At 29.1% G+C, this 24,879-nt stretch overlaps 2 protein-coding genes and 1 pseudogene across 2 annotated transcripts; 1 reads left to right on the top strand and 2 right to left on the bottom strand.

Annotated features, from left to right (window-relative positions):
- Positions 1-50: 50 nt before the first annotated feature.
- Positions 51-17,436, bottom strand: LOC149884009 (type-1 angiotensin II receptor-associated protein-like). Its single transcript, XM_090097367.1, has 7 exons — positions 17,257-17,436; positions 17,077-17,111; positions 16,650-16,764; positions 1,583-1,655; positions 791-821; positions 622-692; positions 51-250 (listed from the first exon to the last, which is right to left on the bottom strand). The coding sequence occupies exons 1-7, from the start codon at positions 17,296-17,298 to the stop codon at positions 117-119; spliced, it is 501 nt and encodes a 166-aa protein (XP_089953493.1). The 5' UTR covers positions 17,299-17,436; the 3' UTR covers positions 51-116.
- LOC149884010 (uncharacterized) lies at positions 6,376-9,262 on the top strand. Its single transcript, XM_090097337.1, has one exon. It carries the CDS (start codon positions 7,372-7,374, stop codon positions 8,131-8,133), a length of 762 nt encoding a protein of 253 aa, XP_089953463.1. The 5' UTR covers positions 6,376-7,371; the 3' UTR covers positions 8,134-9,262.
- Positions 17,437-18,659: 1,223 nt separating the features above from the next.
- Positions 18,660-23,849, bottom strand: LOC149884008 (uncharacterized; annotated as a pseudogene).
- Positions 23,850-24,879: the final 1,030 nt, after the last annotated feature.

The raw sequence follows: 24,879 nt of genomic DNA, 5'->3' as shown, positions 1-24,879 counted from the left end.
ATTTCAATCGTCCAAAAAACAGGAGAAAGATGAAATAATATAAACAAGAATTCATTTACTCTTTTTATTAATGTAAAGAATATTACACTGATTTTTGTTTAAATAGTGAAAAGTTCTCATGGAAAGGGCTGTCTTGGAGGCTGGTATTGAGGTGGAGGAATTTTTTGTTGCTCTTCAAAGCCACCATATGGATGACTGCTACTGCCAAGTGTTTCATAACTAGACTGATTCATACCACTATTCCCATTTACTTGAGTAAAAACAAATATAAAAACATAAATACAGAAATGATACAGTTTTACAAGATTTTAAATTAAAGCAATTATACAGTGAATTAGAAACATAAGTTATGGAGTTAGATTTGTTTTCATTCTATTGGTAAAAAATAAGAATCAAAACAACAGTTAAAATGTTTTTTTTTTTTTTTTTTTGTTACCAACAATTAAAAGTAAGTGTAATAAATGTTATTATTACGAATTCATTTTTAATTTTCTAGTTTATTTTTAGCTAACAATCAGCTTTGTTTTTGTACATGATGCAATGTGATTTTGCAATTGGATAAAAGATTTTCAAACCATGATTACATTTACAGCAAGTATATAATAAATTTAAAAAAAAAACCTCGTTCTTGCCATTCTTTAAAGATAAAAAGACAAGCTACAGGCTTGAAAATCACCAAGATAATGGCCATACTATAAATAACTGTTATGGAAAATTAAAGGAGAAATCTGAATAAATTCAAAATTATTTTTAAAAATAAGTACTGCCAATGCTAAAAAGGAAAAGATACGCTGCATTAAATTGAAATATAGAAGTGCTTGCTAAAAGAAAATGTAAATAAAGAAAAATAATAATAGCAATAAAGTAAATAAGTAATAAAGTAGTTAAATATAATAACTAATTAAAAAGTAGTTAAATATGTCATAACATGTTTGAGATGCTGAATCCTAAACTCATCTTTACCATAAAACATGTTTTCTATGAAAAACATTCCTCTATTACAGATCCTGAACTTGGCCAATAATTACTAATTTTGAAATGAAAAAATCATTGGTATTAAAGTTGATGATTGTAGAAATCTTTAAGTGATTTTCTATTGTAAAAATATTCTTTTCTTGACATTCTTTGATGGTTGATACAATCTTTTTTCAAGCATTTAAAAAATTGACCATCAAAGCTTTCATTTCATCAAAACAATTCTACTCATTTACTTAATAAACTGAAAGTTGAAGTCTTTAACTTAAGAAGATAGATATTTGAATAAAATAGAAAATGAAGTAAATTTTGTAAGTCTGTGTGATTTATGGAACATAATTAATTATTGCTGAATTAATGTTTATGAAGTTGCTAATTAATATTGCTAATTAGGACATCTAACACTACTATAAATATAAAAATACAAAGTTAAATATGAAGTAAATGGAATTTTCAACTTTTTCTTTTTTAATATTAATAATTAAGCAATATAAAGTGGATTTTTATCAAACAAATCCTTAAATGCATAACGCAACAGCCTTGCTAATGCTGCTTAAAATTTTTCATTTGAAAATTTTACCCTAACTTATGTGCTGATCTCACTCACCTTGGACAACTCCATAAGTAACAGATAGTGATAAGATATCATTTAAGAAGGTAAAGCACATCCCAAGTAAAAACTAAAAAAAATTAATTTTCAAATTTTGTAAAACTTACAACTTATAACAGTTTATTTACAAATTAAAACTTTGTTACATTAACTTTATTATACTTTTCATAAAGGGCTTATGAATGTGAAAATTTATAAGAGCAAAGTCCAGAAACCTTTTTTTTCCTAATCAAAATTTCTTTGCTTTTAAATTTATGGTCTAATACAATATATATGTATTTGTAAATGTTAAAAATAAGTCATATATTGTGTAACGTAAGCATTTTATCAAAAACAAAACAAAAATTTGAATGAAATACAATTTTATATGAAAATGCAAACACAAGCCTCAATATGAAATATAAATATCTTTTAACTACTATTTATAGTTATTACAACATCAAGATATTTTTTATAACTTAAAATTTAGAACTTTTTGTCTTGAATTATTATCAAAAGAACAATAACAATGTCTGAATCAATAATTATCTTAGACAAAAAATTCTTTCACAATCCTATAAAACCTCTATAGACATTTGGAATTTTATGGGAATATTATGAGAATTTTTAGAACTTGTATACACTTTTGAAACATGTAACTTTTTGCACTGAGAAAAAGACACCAGATAGGAGTTTTTCAACTTTATTTATGCTTTCTTTCTTGAAAATGATATTAAATGGATTGGAATGACCTAAACATCTGGGTTATTCCATATGAAATCACCTAGTTTTTCAAAAGTGCCCCAGGGTACCACCTCCAATTTACTTCAGACTTTGACCACCAACAGCTTTTGTGAAAAAAACACAATCCTGAAAATTCCAGCTTGATTCACCAAACCGTTCAAAAGTTATAATTGAATCAATATAGACTGAAATCAGCAAAATTTGAATATCTGGAGCTTACAGTAGATTTTTTTGATTTTTAACAGATTATAACTTTTTAAATAAAATAGATGATCACCTGAAATTTTTTATGGTAATAGTTTATCACTCAAATTATCTATTTTTTGCAGGTGCTTTTGACTGGTTTTAAACAATTTTTGAGTTTTTGTACCTCAAAGTTGCTAATTAATGCAATATTAGACAAAATTTTGGAAACTTTAATGTGCTACAATTCAATACCAACAGACAAGCTGTGCCAATTTTTGTTACTTTTGTGTACTTAGAATAACCACTTGTGGAAAAATTTAAAATTATGTTTTGAAATTTATTTCAGCACTTGCAGCAGCCTGTTAAAATATCACTTTTTTCAAAAAATACAATAAATTACATTCAGTTTGTAGGCATAGAGAGTAGCGTAGACAGTTAAAACAAATTATGAAACTTTTTACTGGCAAGGCTCCATATATAGACAATCACCAAAAAAAATTTAAAGACCTATACTCTATCTTATGACATGATTGTAGCCCTATGACTTAGGTGTATAATTTTGATTTTTTCCTGAATAAATATAATCAATTTTTCCCTAAAACTACATTATCAGTGTCTGAACTTAATTTATTTGATATGATTTTATAATATATATTTGTCTAATTTTATGCTTAAAATATAATTATCATGATATAATTTACACATGGTTATAATTTGAGTGTAAAATACTTCAATTGCTTCAAGAGTTTGTAGTAAAATCTAAATCTGCACAGTATTTTTTGGATTTTATTATTTTAGTTTTTAATATTGCAATAACCAAAAACTAAAAAGTTTTGTGTATGCAGAAATAGTTATATGTATAGTTTTAATCACATTTGTACTTGAGAGTTCATTTTTACTGATTTTATTACTGGAAAAATATAAAAAAGTTTTATTTTAGATTATGTTTCATCATAGTCACAAGAATATATAGTCTGGAAACAAAGGCCATTTCCATTGTTCAACCGCTTTATGTTGAAACTTGTATCAACGACCCGGTGAAGGTGCACAAAATGAAAACTTTCACATTATTCTCCTTGTCATTCTAACTAAAAATTGGTTTTTGGATTTAATGTTGAGATCTTTTAAATAATTTTTATATACATAATTTCTCCGATATGTTAAGAAAGATTATCTAAGATTTAAAAAACTCTTTAAATAAATAGAATGCTTTATTTAAAGTTTATTTGACATAAATATTTACATATTTTTTGCTGATTCTTATTACTAATAACTGCTGTTTTGTACTGTTGTTGTCATGTACTTCTTGTGTTTGTGAATATGGTTGCATTTTGGTATATATATATATATATATATATATATATATATATATATATATATATATATATATATATATATATATATATATATATATATATATATATATATATATATATATATATATATATATATATATATATATATACAGTGGGGTGCAAAAAAAAAGCCACACTAATATTTTTTCTTCATTTTAAGTATAAAATGTATAATCAAGCAAAACAAAAAAAATTGGATGTGTCAGTGAAAAATTTAGGACTGAAAAGGTATGTTTATATATAAACTAATATTTACATAAATAAAATCTTTAAGAAAAAGATTAATATGGACACATTTAATATTTTAGAAAACATCTAACGGATGTAGAAATTGGAAGAATTATTGAAGCTGCTGACCAAGGAGAGTCTCATAGAAGCATTGGAAAGCGTTTTAAACGAGAAAACTCAACTATTAGTAGATTGGTAAAGAAGTATAAACACACTGGTAAAACTGAAAGGTCTGCTGGATCTGGGAGAAAGCCTAAAACTTCAAAAAAAGAAGATCGCTACATTCTTAACGCTGTCAAAAAAAATCGTAAAATCACATGTTCTGAGATAAAACTAGATTTGAACCTTACTAATATCTCAAAGTGGACAATATCTCGGAGAATAAAAGCATCAGGTTGTTTTTTTTCTGGAAAGCAAATTAAAAAACCCTTTGTTAGTGAAATCAATCGAAAAAAACGATTAAAGTGGTGCATTGAGCACAAAGATTGGACATGTGAACAATGGGCTAAAGTTATTTGGAGCGACGAGTCTCCTTTTGTTTTGTTTTATAATGGTCGATCTCACTGTTGGAAATTAATTGGGGAAAAATTCAACCCCCAAACATGCAAGGCAACAATTATACATGACAGAAAGATTAATGTTTGGGGTTGTTTTAGTGCACACAAAGTTGGAAAACTTTACCGGGTGAAGGGCATCATGGACCAGCATATGTATCATAAAATCTTAGTTAATCAGCTTGGACCAAGTATAAAAGAACTTTTTCCTAATAGTGACTACATCTTTCAACATGATAACGATCCTAAACATACAGCACGGTTGAATAAAAGATATCTAGAATCTAAATTAATACCAGTTATGTCCTGGCCAGCACAGTCTCCTGATTTAAATCCAATAGAAAACCTTTGGTCTATATTGGATAGAAAATTGAAAGATCGTAGAGCAACAAATGAAGATGATTTGTTCCAAATTCTTCTTGATGGTTGGAATGCTTTGCCAAACGATTTATTAAAAAGACTTGTAGATAGTATGCCTTCCAGATGCGCAGAAGTCATAAAAAACAAAGGATGGCCAATTAAGTACTAAAACAGCTGAAACCTAAAAAATGCTTTACAAATCCTAATTTCTTTTTATTATATGTAATATACAATGATGTTATAAACATTTTTATCAAAATTGTCCTATAATACTTTTATTATACGAGTCTTACTCATTTTTTGTTGCTGTTTTTATTAAAAAAACTAGTGTGGCTTTTTTTTTGCACCACCCTGTATATATATATATATATATATATATATATATATATATATATATATATATATATATATATATGTATGTATGTATGTATGTATGTATGTATGTATGTATGTATGTATGTATGTATGTATGTATGTATGTATGTATGTATGTATGTATGTATGTATGTATGTATGTATGTATGTATGTATGTATGTATGTATGTATGTATGTATGTATGTATGTATGTATGTATGTATGTATGTATGTATGTATGTATGTATGTATGTATGTATGTATGTATGTATGTATGTATGTATGTATGTATGTATGTATGTATGTATGTATGTATGTATGTATGTATGTATGTATGTATGTATGTATGTATGTATGTATGTATGTATGTATGTATGTATAACTAGTTATTTAGTATTAAACAATATAAAAGAAAAAGGTATGCCATGCAAAATAATATTTATAAAAGTTTTATTTTTTAAAGATATATACTGATAAGTTATTAAATATTATTTACTTTTACTTAAAGTATTTTATTTATCAAGTATTTATCAGTAGTTATCAGTAGCTATCAAATATTACTAATTATCTTTTCTTACCTTTTCTTATTTTTAAAAGAAAAGCTTATTTAATATTTTTTTTTTTTGCTTGGCATATATATTTGTGTATATATACATATGTATATATATTATATAATATATATATATAAATTGTAAATATTATATGCGCTATATGTGTTATGGACAGTTTTCCATAATGTTATTTTCTAGTTTAAATATGACATTATTGAAGCTTAATGTCATATTTAAATAAGTAAATATGACATAAAAGTTGGAGCCATTTATTACAATCGTATGCCCTTCCTGATGTTAACTTGTTTTACAGATAATATATAGTGATAATATAAAAGATATTTTACTATTATAAAATAAATGTAACTTTTTTATTCTTTATCTTTGACTTATTAGTAAATTTACATTTTTTTCAAATTTAATGCTCTTAGAAATTTATTATAAGTAGTTTTTTTAATAAACAAAAAATACATTTTTTTTTTTGGATTAATAGCAGTTTCAAAAAATTTTAGTTTACACAAGTTTATTGCTGCAGCTAAATTTCTTCATTTCAGTTTGCAGTGATCTTTTTTTGGAGTCTTACCTTGCAAATTTGTGTTTTTCACAATTAATTTTTGCAAATGTAAATGTTTGAACTCCTACAAACAATCTGATAATCTGCTCAAGCACTTTTGTTTTGATTTTTGTTTGTAACAGAAGTATTAGTTGATATACAAAGATTGTTAAAATTAGATATAACTGTTATATTTCTAAGAATTTCTTTTGCAAAATCATTTACAGAAAACACTGATAAATGTTGAGGTTTTTTTTTCTAAATAATAGCTCACATTGTACAAGTATATCAATAATTTTAGAATTCACTCTCCATAAACCATCTCTATCATGAGTATTGTATAGTGTCAAATTCTACTTTACATGCTAGAATTAAAGAATATCATTGAATGCTATAAAAAGAATAAGTTTTTTGAATAGTGTAACTAATGATATAAGCATCCTTTATAGTCATGGTCGATTTTTCGCATTTCTCACCATTGAATTTGTTTTTATCAGTAAGGTAGTTTAAAATATCATTTACTACATCCTGCATTAGAGTATTAGAAAAAGTGAGTTCTTCAAAATAATTAGGCAGATTATCCAACACGAGTCCAAAAAATGCTGAGTAATAATTCTAAGGGTCACCCTTAAACTTTTCAAAAAGACTCTTTAGCTTATGCCACAACTCATCTGCATTATTTGGGGAAAATTGAAAATCTAAAAACATTACAAAAATTAGGGGAAAATTGAAAATTTAAGGACTTTAGCTATGCAGTTCTTTGTTTACTTGCATTACTGTGCACTTTCGGAAGAATGAGAACTAGTAATTTCTTGAACAATAACATAAACAAAGCGCTTTTGTTTGCTTCCAGACTATATATTCTTGTGACTATGGTTTCATAACTAACCCTCAATTTAAATATTTTTAGATTAGTAAAAAATGTCAGATAAATGTTGTGTGGGAAGAGTTTTAAATGAAGATTGTGATAAAATGTCATATTGTAGAATGGTAGGAAGAATAAGACTAAAAGATACTGATATTGAAGTTTTAATTCAAAGGATAGAATACACTTTCGAACCAAATAAGGAGATATGTTTTCATCATGAAAAAGACTATGTTTCTAAATACGAAGCACTTCAAAAATACTGTTGTGATCCATTTAAAGTCCACAAGAAAAAGATTATCAAGGGATTGTGTAAAGTCAACATATCAATAGCAAATCAGCTTAGGATCAAACCTGGTCAAAAAATTTGTACTAACTGTTTGAATGAATTTAAACTTGAAAAAATTACAGAAGTTAGTCAAGATGAAGCTGCTGAAGAAGATTTTAGTTTTTCAGACCTTGATAAGACAGTTCTTAATAAGAGTGTGTCTTTATTGGAAATATCTCCACACAAAAATGTAAGTAGGCGCGACAAATTAGGATATGAAAGACAAAAGGTTACAAAAATTGCAACAAGTATGACAAACCTAGTAGCGTCAGCATTGGATATAGACCCAAAAGATATAGAATCGGAAAAAGGGCTAAAATGTATAAGCTTTAATGATTTAGACAAACTGTTAGATGCAATAAAAAACAAAATGAAAATAGGTTTGAAGGAAGAAAAAGTTCAACTATTAACACTAACTCCTGATAGTTGGTCAATTGAAAAAACTTGCAAAACATTTTCAGTTTCAGAACATCTCACTAAGAAAGCTTGAAAGTTGAAAAATGAAAAAGGAATACTTGCTAAACCTGAGACTAAAATAGGACAGCCATTGGAAGATATTGTTAAACAAAAAGTTATTGAAATTACGAAACATGTCCAGGAAAAAAAGACTTTGTTTGAGTGCGTATAAATAATGCAAAAGTTCATAAACAAAAACGCTTAGTATTAGTTCAATTAAAAGAACTTTATCTTGAGTTTAAAAAGCTATACCCTACACACAAAGTTGGATTCAGCAAGTTCTGCGAACTAAGGCCAAAGTGGTGCATCAAAGTTGACAGTAGAGGAAGTCACTCAGTTTGCGTATGTTCTTATCATCAAAATGTTAAGTTGATGTGCGCTGCTTTACCTAAGGGCCATTTAATATATTACAAAGATTTGATGAAAGTATGTGCTTGTAATATAGATAGTCAAATCTGCATGTTTTAACTGCCCCGGTAAAGTAAATTTAAAGACTTACTTGGAAAATGTGTTTGAAAATAATGATTTTGATTTTGATGATCAGATCACATACAAACAATGGGTGTCAACTGATCGAACTGTCCAAACAAGCATTATTGAGTTTATTGAAACTCTAAGTTAAACTTTGTATGATCTTTGTCATCACCACTTTATCAAAGAAGCACAATCCTCCCACTTATTAGAGGCAAAAAAAACATTAGATCAACACACTTGTCTTATTGTTATGGATTTTGCAGAGAACTATAGTTTTCTTGTGCAAGATGCTGTACAATTTTACTGGCAAGCCGATAACGCTACCTTACATCCATTTGCTGTTTATTACAAAGATGAAAAAAATCAACTCAAATGTGAATGCTATTAAACAATTTCTGACCATCTTCGCCATGACCAAACAACAGTTCATTGTTATCTCACAAAGTTACTACCAATGATCAAAATCAAACTACCCACAATCAATAAAGTAAAATACTTCAGTGATGGTGCTGTGTCACAGTACAAAAATTACAAATGTCTGTTAAACTTAATGTACCATCTTGAAGATCACAATATAAATGCTGAGCATCACTTCTTTGCTACATCCCATGGCAAAAGTCCATGTAATGGAATAGAAGGAACTAGAAAAAAAGAAGCAGCAAAAGCAAGTCTACGAGCAGCAATTACAAACCAGATTCTTACACCAAATGAACTGTTTATATGGGCTGAAAAAAACATTAAAGGTGTTAACATATTTTACATTTCAAGTGATGATATCAATAACCATGAAACTTAAATTAACCTAAAGAAACGATATGAAGAGATGAGCACAATCCCAGGCACAAGAAGCTATCACAGTTTTGTACCAGCTGGAGACAAATAATTTTTACGGAGAATCTCTAGCAATACTGTCTTTGATACCCATTTGCTGAATAATATTAAATTGGCAAAAAAAAATCCTTCAAACTTTCAACCTGGTAAATACATTGCATGTTTTTACAATGATGAATGGTACATAGGGCTTGTGCTTAAGATTTGTAAAGAAAACCAAGATATTAATGTAAAATTTATGCATAGAAACAAATTAAATTTAAAATGGACTAATGATGCACAATCAAGTCAGTGTTGGGTTCCATTTGACAAAGTAATATGTCAAATAAATGCTCCAGCCATTAAGGATAGAAGTGCTCGTAACTACAAACTTGCTAATAATGATTATGACAGTATCATAAGTAATGTAAACCAGAGATAAAGAAAATAGTGTACTTGTGTTTCATGTGTATATACACTTCTTCTTTCAGCATTTTTAATTTTAATTTTTATTTTTTGAAACATAATATAACTTGTGCTATTAGATATCCTTTTAAACTAAAAAAGCATTGCACTCAAACTGCTAAAACTATGTCATAAGATAGAGTATAGGTCTTTAAATTTTTTTTGGTGATTGTCTATATATGGAGCCTTGCCAGTAAAAAGTTTCATAATTTATTTTAACTGTCTACACTACTTTCTATGCCTACAAAGTGAATGTAATTTATCATACTTTTTGAAAAAGTGATATTTTAACAGGCTGCTGTAAGTGTTAAAACAACTTTTAACACATAATTTTAATTTTTTCACATATAGTTACTCTAAATACACAAAAGTAACAAAAAATTGGCACAGCTTGTCTGTTGGTATTGAACTGTAGCACATTAAAGTTTTCAAAATTTTGTCTAATATTGCATTAATTAGCAACTTTGAGGTACAAAAACTCAGAAATTGTTTAAAATCAGTCAAAAGCATCTGCAAAATTGGATTATTTGGGTGAAAAACTATCAAAATACACAATTTAGGGTGATCATCTTTTTTATTTACAAAGTTATGCTCTGTCAAAAATCAAAAAAATCTACTGTAAGCTCCAGATACTCAAATATTTCTGATTTTTGTCAATATTAAATCAATCATAACTTTGGAATGGTTCGGCTAATCAAACTGAAATTTTGAGGTTTGTATTTTTTTCATAAATACTCTGGGTGGTCAAAAATTGAAGCAAATTTGAGGTGGTACTCTGGGGACCATTAGGTGATTTGATATGGAATGATCCGTCTGTTCGTTAAACCAATGTTGATTTCTTTTCTTCTGCAATTTCTGGTAAATTCTCTGTATTTTTTTAATGTTTTTGTTAGATATTACTTGAACCTCCTCAATCACAACACCAAAAAGCTAAGACATGGATATGAAATCAACTCCATATATCAAAATCTTATGTAGTGTCTGAATCTATATTAGCCATGAAGCTTTATAAAGGGCTGCTTTAAGACAATAAGCTGTAAACCTTTCAAAACCAGTATCCAGTTGAACATGATATAAGATGAAAATGTGTCAAAAACTGAAACTAAATTAAAGTTTAATAATTGAAAAACTGAAACTAAATTAAAAGTTTAATAATTTGGCAACCATAACTGCATTACTAGTTAGCTGTATTGCTACCATTAGAAGTGCATCCACAACCTGACTGAGGTTTGTCAAGAATTAAACCAAAATGTTTTTTGAAACCAATTTTTGTTTTTATTTTTGCTAAAAACTATAACACCAAATTCAGGAATTAAATGTTGAAATACAAAATTTTACCATTTTGCTTTTTTAATGAGCAATTACTAACTCATTTGAGTTTACAAAGCATCACAGGAACATAATTTTATTGCTTTTCACAACATGTTGTGAACTTTTCTATCTAACATTAACAACATAATTTACAAAAGTATCCTCTATGTCAAGTGACTCATGACATATTCTTGTTACATAGCAGCTTTAATTTCTTTTGCATCTTGGAGTTTTAGTGGCCTGTAATAAACAGTTGAAGATGGTTTTGTGCCAAAAATATTATTCACAATCAAAAGATCACATATCCATTAGTACATAATAAGTGAAAAATAAAGACTATTTGAAAAGTCTTGCTTTTAATCTTCTTCAAGACTGTCATGTTGTATATACAATTTTCAAAAGATAGTTATTTAATTCCCTTCTATTATTATTGTCATGATTAGGGCAACTAAAAGAATGCAAATGCATCTTTTTTGGAGCCTTATTGTTTAGTGCATATTTTTACATATTTATATGCAAAAATATGCAAAAGTATCATTGTTGTATTTTATTGTAATAAATCTGTTTCAGCAGAGAAAATATTAACTGTTAAACAGCACCTATGAGGTGCAGAGCATATTGGGATTTATAAAAGCAATGCTAACAAATTGGCAGTAACTTCTACACAAAAACTGAGGAGAGAACCTGTTCTATGACAAGACATTAAAGTAAAATTGCTCTTGTTGCATTTCAACTTATAAAAATGAAAGAAAATTTCACTAAAAACATAAATCACATATTATTGATTATTAGTTGGTCTTCCACACTTCTTTTTAGCAACAGGTTTAGGTGCATTTTTTTTTTTCATTTGTTAAGTCTCCTTCTTTTCTTTTTTCTCCTTGTTCTTTTTCTTAAGATGTCTGTACCACAGAAAAAATTAACTATTTTTTTGTTTTGCAATAAATCTACCATTCATCAATTTAGAAACTTTGATAAACTCAATCTCATCAATCTATTTGCAACCATTTGCTCTTTTCTAATTGTTAACTCCCTTCTTCCATCCTAATCTGGCTGGTCTAAAAATTGATCTATTGCACCATTTAAATAATTGATTAATAATGTGACTTCCATGATTATCTAAAAATATGAAAACAGTGTTGCAACATCTTTAAATTCTTCATAAATTCTCTGAAAATAATCTATGAAAGAGGATTAATTTTATCATCCAGAACCATTAGTTCAAAAGAAATAGCAGGCAGTGATGTTTTTTTAGGTTCTAATGAATTAACATTGTAAACTTATTTTTGTCCCTTTCATGAAAGAACTCTCTTCTTGCTCAGGTTCAATTCAAAAGTTGCCTCATTGATATAGTAAAAAAAATATTATTAACAATTCTTTCCTGAAAAATTTGAAAATGTTCAAAAACCTCTTGATTCTGCTAAAATAATTGCTGCTGCTCTGTTAATTATTTCAGGGGCATGAAGAACTATTCCAAGATTTCTTTTAAGGGTTAATTTCACACAATATTCAGTTGGAAGTCAATTTGTGAACTCTGGAGCATCAGAAGATTTATGAAGTTTTCATTCATCTGAACAATCTTTAATTAAATTATGCTTCATTTTAGGATTACCCAAATTTGATGAAACACCAAGCTATTTAGCCAATTAACTTTCTGCATTTTTTACTTTTTAAATGTCAACTAGTTTTTTGCTTTTTAAATGCCAACTAATTTTCACTCTGGTGAATCATACTTTTTGGCAGGCAGCATAAACTAACAAGCTTTCTTTAAAAACATTTTTAAGGCTACCTTTTCGGAAAGTTCATATTTCTTATATTTTTGAATAAAATTTATATTTGCCGTTAAAATTCTGCAAAAAACAGATTTTTTTTTACCAAAAAAAAACAAACAAAAAAAACAGATTCATTGTTTAAATATCTTTAAAGTTATTTTTTACTTGAATTACTAATATATTCCAATTGAGGAATCAAAAATAATAAAGATAATTTTATTTTTTCAAATAATAATCATCATCTTATAAGCTAATATAAATAAAGAGTAGGGGCAAAAAAAAAAAAATCTTGAATCATAAAAAATTTCTTTTTATTAAAGGAAAATTCAATCATTAAAGTTTATTTGTTGTAAAACGATAAAAATGTTAAACCTTTGTTTGTATTTTTCTCATAAAAAAGGGAATACTGCAAAAGACCCATTACCACAAAAAACAAGTAGTTTACCCTACTTATTGTTTGTTCCTTTCACTGAACTTTATTTTTGTTTATGGCTGAAATAAATCATATTTTGTTTTAGTAGTTTTTTTACATTTTAGTGCATATAACAGGTTTTTTATATCATTTTCTTAGTGCCTAAAATGAATTTTTAAAAAACATATATTTTTGGTTGCCATATTTATGATGTAACATGTTAAAGCTTAAAACAAAATTCAAAATATATATATATATATATATATATATATATATATATATATATATATATATATATATATATATATATATATATATATATATTATTGGCTCCGCGCAAAATCTGCTATCTCCGCCTAAAACAAAATTGATCTATCTGCAATCTCCACAAAAAACAAAAATGGACTATCTGCATTTTCCGCCAGCTTTATTTTTGAACTATCTGCATTCTCCGAGTGTTCAAAGTTTTTATTGCATGAAATTATGCGCCTTGTCAAAATGCATTATTTTCCATCTATTCCTGAGATATAAATCTTTTTAAGTTTTAACACAAAGTTTCACTTGCCACATTTGATTTTGTTTAGAAGTAATTGAAAACATAAGTGGATGAAGACGTTATGTTGCAAAAATACAAAATGCCACTTTTTTACACAAATAAAGGTGTTAAGTAACGCTCTTTCACATGAACATAATGACATCGCACAAAAATGTGCTAAAATACAATTTTCACAGTGGATGAAGGCGTTATGTTCCCATAACGCTTTCATCTGTATTTGAAAAATAGCGTTTTTAATGGATGAATGTATTAAAGTCCCTTAACACTTACATCCGCGTTAAATCGTGTTATGGGTGAATGAATATGTAACATAACTCCTTCAACCACTCTGAAAATCGTATTTTAGCACATTTTTGTGCGGTGTCATTATGTTCATGTGAAAGAGCGTTACTTAAAACTTTTATTTGTGTAAAAAAGTGGAATTTTGTATTTTTGCGACATAACGCCTTCATCCACTTATGTCTTCAATTATTTTAAATAGTTATATGACATATGGTATGTTAATGCAAATGAAAAATTTACAATATTTTTAGAACATCATTTTAGCAGCTAAAATAAGAACAGTCTGCATCTACTTTAATCTCAATTCTGAACTTAGTAAGCGTATACACATCATGAATTGATCAAAGTGTAGCTGATCGCAAAACCAATTTCATGTATTCAAATTTAATTTGAAATTAAAATGCTACTGGATTAAAAAAACATTTTACAGTTTCACGAGGCTTATTCGAAACATTGTTTGGTGTTTTTCAAGTTTGTCTGTTTTCAACAGAAAAAAAAAAGTAGTGTTACTGTGTTATCTATATTATATAGGTATGGTATATATATTTTGCAGTCAGTCATGTTTTGGTTAAATGTGAAAATAACAAGTTTGTTTGTTTAGTTTCAAAAATTAATTAATTCAAGTGTATTATTGCTATCGTCAAATAAAATATGTTAGATCTTAAAAATATGTTAGGACTACAAAGTTATAGATGTTTTTAGATAAGTTGTGTTTGCATGTTAAATTAAAATTTCTAAAGTTAAAAGTTACCTAAATGTGACTATAATTTAAATTCAAGTAATTAATATTGTCTATTACAAATGTGATGATTTATTATATTGGATATAGTGTAAAAGTAATAAAAGCCTGATATTCAGATCAATGTGCAAGTTAAGGATATGTTTATTTAAAACAGCAGTTTTTTGTAATTATTCTTTTATAGAAAAAAAACAGCTATTTTTGATTGTATCATAGTTATTACTATCATAGTAAAAAAATTACAACCCTTTTTTATATATCATTACATCCCAAAGTCTTGGATATGTAAAAATTATCAAATATAATTGGACCAAAATTGTTTGATCATCACTGGAGTTGAGGTGACATCTGATTAAACCAATGTTTAATGGTTTAGAGCTCAAATCCAACTGAACCTTAGGTTCAGTTTGATTTTGATCCTAATTATTGATAAACCAAGTTTAAGAAAAGTTGGAAACCATAATGTTTAATACTCATACATGAGTTTTTAACTATTCTTTGCTTACTGTTTGGATGTTTACGTCAATATGAAGCAAGTAAATGAATAAATGAACCAGTATGTATTGTGAAATATGATGAAATTCCTCCATATTTTTGATTGAGGATAACCGATAAGTCGATATGAAACGTTTGATACCAATAAAATTGTCATGCTTCACCGTATAAAATAGCAAAAATAACTGCCCTAGTTAATAAAAGAGTAATGAAATGAAGAAGTTGATAGCAATAACAATAATATAAGTATTTAGGGAGATAAAAGGAGCCTAGTCCAATCCCTTCTTCCAAAAAACTTTTTTTAATTGATGTGATTAGCTCAATTTAAAAAAATTTTAAATTTTGTACAGAAAATAGATACTTTCTTATATCTAAAAACTACCCAACCCATCAAAAGATATCATCTTTTTACAATAAGATTCCTAAATAGTATTCAGGGCATATAGCCTCAGAATACCAAATACAAATTTTTAGCCATCTTTCTAAACCTTTATTTCCATTAACCATAACCAATTCACAAACTTTACTCCTAAACTTCTATTAAGTTTAATCCTAACAAAAACTCTAACTTTTATAAATCTTTCACATAAATGGAGCCTAACAAAATTATGAAACAATGAAACCTAAATTTTAACTAATCTTGAACAGGGTAAAGTTTGAGTGTTATAAACATTCTGTGTATTTGCTTTAAGCACGAACTATAATATTTCAATTAATGTTATATTCTCCATTTTTACTTAAATTTCATATGATCTTTCAGTCACCTTTTTGCCATTTATAAAAAAACTAGCTCAACCGGACTATTGAAATGTTTATAGAGCCAACATATGAGATCCTCTTTATTGTTGAACATAAAAATATTCATTTAACATATGAGGGACTGAAGAGTGAAATTGTCAGTATTTCCCATTTGGACTAAACAATACATACTGGTTCATTTATTCATTTACTTGCTTCATATTGACGTAAACATCCAAACAGTAAATAGTCAATAGCAAGATAATAAACAAAAGCAGCTTTTAATATTTTCCACTTACTTTTTTTTAGATATCATCACTTAAAATTTAAATCCAAAACATTTTTAGTCCTAGTACAATTTTATATGCTTAAGGTTTTATCCAAAGAGTCAGTTTTTGGCTGATACATACATATATATATATATATATATATATATATATATATATATATATATATATATATATATATATATATGAGAAAGAAAGCTTTAATAACATACAAACTGCACTGGCTTTGGTGAGGGTTGATCTCTCTCAGACCAAAAACCAAGAAAAATTACAAAATAATTTGACCACAGATATCCAGTACCTAGCCATATATAGCCTAGTGAAGCCCTGCAAAAAGAAAAGTTAAAAAGTATATATGTATGTATGTATGTATGTATGTATGTATGTATGTATGTATGTATGTATGTATGTATGTATGTATGTATGTATGAATGCATGCATGCATGCATGCAAAAATGCATGCATTCATACATACATACATACATACATACATACATACATACATACATACATACATACATACATACATACATACATACATACATACATACATACATACATACATACATACATACATACATACATACATACATACATACATACATTTTAAAAAATAAACAAAAAAAAAGCACCTATTACCATGTAGTTAAAATAAAAGAAACAAATGTAATTATCTAAAAAGAAAAAAAAACTATAAGTGAATTGACTTTAACTAATTTTAAAACTGTAAATATCAAAATGATAAACTAAAATTTGAAATCTCAGAAAACTAAGTTACCAGAGATTTAAATTTTTATTTTCATTACTTTAAACACTTACCCACATAGGAATATTAGGGAGTTTTGAAAGATCGAAAACCATTTTTACAATTTCAATTACAGAGTTAAACAAAAATCAGACTTCTAATTGTAAAGAAACCACATCAATTATTAAATATTAGCAATAGGGTAGCTGTAACTCTGGGGGCCCTCTGCATAAAAATATTTAGGTGTATGCCGCTTATTTTTTTGAAGGAGGGGAGGTGGGGGGGGAGGACTATTGAAAGTCATCTTTTCGTAAGTTAGTATTCCTAAAAGCTAGATAGCAGCTATCATCAGAAATGTTTCTGTAATCGAGCTTTAATGTTTCAGACTAAATATTTTAGCTGTAAATATTATAGCTGTAACACTCATATACTGCTTTTGAGTTTCTTTTCACGATATTAATTCATAGTCTATCGACAGAATGAACGAGACCCGTGCTAACATACTCTGATTGGCCTCTAGAACCCTGGGAACTTTTTAAAAATTTTTATTAAATTACTTCACCTGTTCTCCTGCTGATATTTTTTTTTTTTAAAAAAAATTTTGAAACAACAGTTAATTTAACGACAGCTACCAAGCTTTTTATAATTAAAAGTAAAGAAGTTGGATAATGGTTGAGATGGAGATTAAGGTGGAAAACCCCTGAAAAATTTTTTTTGAGTAAATATCAATATTTTATAAATTTAACTTCAAATACATAAAGTAAATAACAAGATTAACTGAAAAAAACAAAAACAAAATTTTTTGGGTAAAATGGTAGCTGTAGCAGGTACCAAAAACACCAAAATATTGAAAGATCCCGGCCAATGTATCTAAAGATGTACACAATTTTAACAAAATCTTTTTTGCATACTTGTTCTAACAAGGTAGTTCTGTGATATGAACGAAGCAGATTTTTCATAATAATTTTTAATAGGCTAATATATTGGACCGAAGTACATATAAAAAATTTGACCGAATTTTATGACTTTTTTGACCTATTTAAGGACTGGATTCAATTTTTAAAAAAATCTGTCTCGTTTAAATCACAGAAGACAATCAAACAAATTCATACTTAAAATTTTAGCTTAACACCACTTTTAGTTATTTAGATATGTTGGCCTGCGTCTTAAAAACTCTTCATCTGAGAAAAACAGCTTTTAAAAATGCTAACATAAAAATTTCAAAATAATGTAAATAAATATGCAAATCTGTATATAATAAAAAAAGTTAAATCCTCAAATGCACCAGTTTGATATGGGTTTTGCTCTTTTTCAAGAGATTTGTCATATTGACTCTTCTTTTTTCCATAAATCACTTGTCTGTGTTTCTTTGCTCGTTCTGTGTTTTTATATATGGCTAAGCATAATCGCTTTTGATTAATTTTCCAACATCCTTCTAACAATTACTTTCCATGACTTAAATTCATTTTGTCTAAAATTAAAATACTAGCTTGTCTACCAATCTTAAAATCGGCAACTGCATCAAAAGTGAAACAGCAATAACATTGGGCACATGGTCTGGAAAAGAAGTTAAAATAAGATTACTCTTCAAGTCTTTTAATTCTTGAGCAGCATCCATCATAGTGTCTTCAGCTACAGATTTTACTGCATTAGTTTTATAACAATTTTATTATAAATATTAGCAGTCATTAGTTTAAGCATGTCCATTAATGAGACAAATCTTGAGAATCCAGAATACCCTTGACCACATGATCTCATAGCATATACAGCCCTGGTGTTAATATCAAAATTTTTTTGTATATTCAATGTTGAGGTATAATATTCTCTTGAATAATCACATACACAGCAGTTAACATAAAGACAAGACGCTAGACCTTTTCTCTTGTTTTCATTTTCAGAGAGAAACAACTTAGATGACATACATTCTGGACATCTAAGGGTAGAAACTACAGAATTTAGTATTTCTAAATCTATAAAACGGTATCCAGTAATTATATTACTACATAACTATGATCTTGATTGTGATAATAGCTGATCGTTATAAAACTTTATTATTACGTTTATTAAAGTTGTCATTAAAGTCAATTGTCATTAAAGTTAATTGATGTAAGTTGTTAGTCAAGTCATACGCTATTTTTGTACATAATTACGCTCTCGAGAATTTTTTGTTTCTGTATAAAAGTTGTAAGAGAATTGAATAAAAACAGTAGAAAATAAAAGTAAACAAAGTTGTCGTATTAACAAGCTATTTCGGCAGTATGGCATCCATGGCAAAAATGATTGGAAAATTTGATGGATCTGGAGATGTTGTAGTGAGGTTGAAAAAGATCAAACTGGTGGGAGAGCTGCAAAAGTTGGGCGATCTTTCTTTGATCATTCCGTTGTTTCTTGAAGGCAGTGCGTTCGCATTATATGAGCAACTTGGGGAGAGCCAAAAAACTTCCGCTAAGGACATTGAAAAAGCCCTACTAGATGCATTCGCAGTTGATGGTTTCCAAGCTTACGAGCAGTTCAGAGATCGGAGATGGATTGACGGTGAATCTGTCGATGTGTATTTGGCCAGTTTGCGTCAACTTATGAATTTGGCTAATATTGAAAGCGAAGAATTATTGCTAAGAGCGTTCATAACTGGATTGCCGGGTGAAATTTCAAAGCAGCTACGAGCACAAGTGAAAATATTTGGGATCAGTTTCAGGATGCATTAAACCATGCAAGAGTACTCATGACAGAAAAAACAAAAGAAGAGTATGTTTCAACAACCATCTCTGAGTTCCATAAAAATGTTAAGAAACCATCCGCTACTGATGTTATCTGCTACAACTGTGGCAAGCCTGGACATGTTGCTCGAATCTGTTTTTCGAAGAAACAAATTGTCAGTGATGGGATAAAATGTTTCAGGTGTGAAAATCTGGACACATTGCAAGATTTTGTTTGTTGCATCAGGGAAACTCAAATGGGGAATCGCCAGCGCCAGCTGTTTCCCTAAACAACTAACGGCGCTTCCAATATGCACTGTGCAGGTGAACACCTTTGCAGGAAAAGCACTGGTTGATAGCGGATGTACCCGAACTATTATTTCAAACGACATAGCTCGGAAAGCTGGTGTTCGTATTAGAAGACATGACATTATGGTGTTGGCTGTTAATGGAGAAGCTGTGAAAACGGAGGGAGAAGCTACGGTAACATTAATCATTGAAGGAAAAAAGCTCAAAACATCAGTAATGATTCTAAAAAGTGATGTCAACGGTATTGATGCTATTATTGGTATGGATGTCATTAATCGCTGTGAAGGAGTGCACTTGTACAATGGAAAAATTGAATTTGGTTTTGTTTCAATTTATACAGAGAAACAAAGTGTTGGTATAAATGACAAGGATTTTGATGCTTACTTTGATGGTACAAAGTGGACTGCTAAATATAAATGGAAACAAGGTCAACCACAACTGAGAAATTCTGCCGCGCAGTACAAGGTAAAACCCCAGTTGATACCTCAATTTAATAATGAGATGGATTTATGGGTGAAAAAGGGCTGGTTGAAACCATGCAACAAAAAAGAAAAAAGTACAGAAGGGATCGTCCCGTTAATGGCTGTTGAGCAGGAAAATAAAGGAAAGGTACGACCTGTTCTGGATTTTCGCGAATTGTATCAGTACGTTAATTCGCATAATGCCACAAGTGATGCATGTGATGAAAAAGTTAGAAAATGGAGAACTCTTGGTGACAAATTTGCAACACTTGATCTTAGATGCGCCTATATGCAAGTACACATCGATCCGAGTTTATGGGAGCATCAGAGGGTAATCTACAAAGAAGAAAAATACTATCTTACACGTCTTGGTTTTGGGTTAAATTCTGCTCCAAAAATAATGTCTTCAATCTTAGGCAGCGTGTTGAATCTAGATGCAGGTATTCGTGAAGCAACTGACCACTACATTGACGATATAATTGTTAATTTGGAAAAAATATCAGTTGAAAAGGTCGTAAATCATTTGGCGCGTTATGGATTGGTAACCAAAGAGCCAGAGCAATGCGATACTGCACGAGTGTTGGGTTTGCAACTATTTAGAAATGAAAAAAAGGAGCTTTGTTGGAAAAGAGGAAACACCATTCCAAAGTCACAAGATATTAAAACTGAAAAAGTAACACGACGGAAACTTTTTTCGATATGTGGACACTTATTAGGTCACTATCTTGTTGGAGGTTGGCTCAGAATTGCCTGCAGTTTTATAAAACGACATAGTCAAGGAGATGCTTGGGATGATCTAATCGGAGATCAAGCTCAGTCATGGTTGATTGAAATATTGCGCCGATTGGAAGTTAGTGATTCTGTGAGAGGAAAATGGAATGCTGAAGGAATTCAAAATGGAGCGACATTGTGGTGTGATGCAAGCAGCATGGCAATGGGGGTTGCTATAGAATACAATGGCGTAATAATTGAGGATGCAGCCTGGCTTCGAAGTATAAATGATGTCATGCATATTAATATTGCTGAATTAGATGCTGTGGTGCGTGGGATAAACCTAGCTGCTAAGTGGCATATAAAGAATTTGTCAGTATTCACTGATTCAGTAACAGTTCATGGATGGTTAAAAAGTATGCTGACTGAAAGTCATAGGGTTCAATCAAATGGATTATCATAAATGCTTATTAAAAGGAGACTTTCTCTATTGCAAGACTTAATAAAAGAATATAATATAAACATCACATTGAAATGGGTTCCGTCCTCCAAAAACAAAGCTGACGTGTTGACAAGAGTTCCAAAAATTTGGATAAATGAACTTTCACAAAGAAATACTAAAGAACTAGCTGGGGTAAGTATTGCTGAAGAAATTCGTAATTGTCACTCAAAGCATCATTTTGGCGTTAATCGGACAATATTTACAGTGCAACGAAGACTTCCGCACGTATTAAGAAAAGACGTTGAAGAATGTGTTCGCAATTGTTGCCAATGTAATTCAATTGATCCAGCACCAGTAAAATGGGAAAATGGAGTGCTAAATGTACCAGGCACATGGTATAGAATTGCTTGTGACGTGACTCACTATAAAGGGTCGCCATATTTAACAATGATTGACTGTGGACCAAGTCGGTTTGCAGTTTGGAGAAAGTTGCCGTGCGAAGATACCAAAAGTGTAGTAAGTCAATTGGAATCCGTATTTAGGGAGCATGGCCCACCGCAAGAACTGTTGATGGATAATGGAGCGGTGTTTAAATCCAAGGAATTTTCAAACATATGTGAAAAATGGTGTGTAAAAAAGAAGTATAGATGTGCATATAGACCTTCAGGGAATGGGATAGTGGAGCGTAACCACCGCACAGTAAAACGAACAGCTGCGAGGGCACAAATATGTCCGTTACTAGCGGTATTTTGGTACAATGCAATACCAACGGTGGGAACAAATGAGAAATCTGCACCTGCTTCTCAGAAAAATATGTACATCTGGCGTCTTCCAATTCAAGAGGAGAAAAACACTAAAACTCAGGAAAGATCACAACGAGTTATGGAAACTTATAGAATTGGAGAAAAAGTTTACGTTCGCCCTGCTGATGCAAAGTGCACTTCAGTTTGGAAAATTGGTACTGTAACTGACATACTCACAAACACAAATATTGAAATTGATGGTGTAAAATCTCGAAGATTAAAAATAACTGAACGTTTGGAGAGACAATATATTTTTAAACTAGTACAAAAGCAAGAGTGTCTATGCTTCTCCACCAACAGAATATATAATAAAAAAGAGGTCTGTGGAGAGCACGCACCAATAAATTGCCCATTAACAATAATAACAATAATTAAGTTACAAATACCACATTTAACAACACCCACATACAGTAATATAATAATAAATATCACTTTCAACACGCTTCTTTACAATAATTAATTTTTACTATCACTTTTAACAGATGGTGTACCAAGACATGTGCGAGATGTGAGAATAGCTCCTGCCTCAAATGTTTCAAACGCTTCAAGAGAAACTATTATCAGTGAAGAGATCGACAGCGACGAAAGTGATTTTGAAGATTTAGACATTTTTGCTGCACGAGAGGAAGAAACCGAAGAAACAGTTGTTGACGCTGAGGAGGAAGCTGGTGGCAGAGAAATCGTCGATAATTTATTACCAGCGATAAGACGATCAACCAGAGAAAAGAGAAAGCCGACATATTTAAACGACTATGTTACTTAAGAACTTTAGTTCTTGGGGTGATGTGATAATAGCTGATCGTTATAAAATTCTTGTTTATAAAATTCTTGTCATTAAAGTTAATTGATGTAAGTTGTTAGTCAAGTCATACGCTATTTTTGTACATAATTACGCTCTCGAGAATTTTATGTTTCTGTATAAAAGTTGTAAGAGAATTGAATAAAAACAGTAGAAAATAAAAGTAAACAAAGTTGTCGTATTAACATTGATGACGAAGTTTTTTTTATTTTTCTAGCAGAATCACATATTTCATGAGAACTTTTAAAGTTAAAATTAACTGGTTTCTCCATATTTACATTTACATCTTCAACATTTGTAGTGACATTTATGTTCATAACTACAATATTCGATTCCATATTTACATCCATATCAACATTATTTATAACTAAGTTCTTTTTTACATTAAATATTTTTTTCCTTTTATTCTTTTTAGCTCTTTGTTTAACTCTGCAAGCCTTAGCCATTGTAGAAGATTTATGATATATTTATGAGGTTTCCAGTAACTGTTTTTATACTCAAGTTGTTTTGAACAATGGAAAATACAATTTACTTGATAAGATACATTTTTCATATAAGAAAATTGGATTTTGGACTATTTTTTAGTATAGGCAAAAAATAGTGCCATTGTTATGGCGGTTGTTAAGGAAGCTTAAAATACTGGGGTTCGATAAAAACTATTTTAATTAAGATCTATAGCGAATTTTTAAAAATGGTTTTCAGATGGTGAATCTCTGATAAATTTTGCACAAAACAAGAAAATAATAATTTTTTTCAAAAATTTCATATTTCTGAGGGGTTTTCCACCTTAAGGGAAAATCTAAAAAGACAAAAAAGCAAGATAGAAATAGTGACTTTTATCTTGTTTTCAAAAAATGTCTGACTTTAAACTGAAAGGAAATTTCTTTCTTAGACTGTCTTTTTGACACTCAGGCAACTCAGTTTGCCTTGGTATTGTTGATATCACTCAATGACACAGCCGGCACACAACGTTGTATTTACGTTGTATTTATGTTAAAATTACTTTTTACGTTACTTAACGTTAATCTAACGTTGTATAAACGTAATCTTTTTAACGTAACATTCTAACGTTGAGCTCACGAAAAGACAACGTAAAAAAACAAAGAAATACCCAGCCGGCAAAAAACGTTATCGAAACGTTACGTAAAGGTTGCGCGCGCTAACGTTACAATTCAACGTTTTAAAAACGTTGATACATCGTTAGTTAACTAACCATATTTAGTTTTTAATTAAATTAAAGCAGCTGCTGTCATCAGTTCAATTGAATCATATATGATTCAATTATCATATATGATTGCTTTAAAGCATGATATCTCCATAGAGTTAATGCATTTTATTTTTTTTAGCTTTTTTACTTTTCTATATTATAAATATTATAAATAAGATTATGAATCTATAAATGAAATATGAAATTATAAATGGAGGTTTTTTTGCCATAAGTTTACACAAAAAGTCTGTATACAAGTTTACGTAAAT

Source organism: Hydra viridissima, unplaced genomic scaffold (assembly GCF_058129835.1).
Source record: "Hydra viridissima isolate aposymbiotic clone 2 unplaced genomic scaffold, HvirCarnegie_v1 scaffold_9, whole genome shotgun sequence".
Taxonomy (NCBI): domain Eukaryota; kingdom Metazoa; phylum Cnidaria; class Hydrozoa; order Anthoathecata; family Hydridae; genus Hydra; species Hydra viridissima.
Note: the sequence above shows the minus strand (reverse complement) of the source record. Positions and strands in the feature narration are given on the sequence as shown.

What these genes read in the sequence shown, in the direction of transcription:
- LOC149884010 (XM_090097337.1), top strand. Translation starts at nt 7,372, where the DNA reads ATGTCAGATAAATGTTGTGTGGGAAGAGTTTTAAATGAAGATTGTGAT.
- LOC149884009 (XM_090097367.1), bottom strand. Translation starts at nt 17,298, where the DNA reads ATGGTTTTCGATCTTTCAAAACTCCCTAATATTCCTATGTGG. An exon ending in TCCCTAATATTCCTATGTGG is followed by an intron (nt 17,112 to 17,256) that starts GTAAGTGTTTAA and finishes TTTTCTTTTTAG; the next exon opens with ATAATTACATTTGTTTCTTT. An exon ending in CACCAAAGCCAGTGCAGTTT is followed by an intron (nt 1,656 to 16,649) that starts GTATGTTATTAA and finishes AATTTTTTTTAG; the next exon opens with TTTTTACTTGGGATGTGCTT.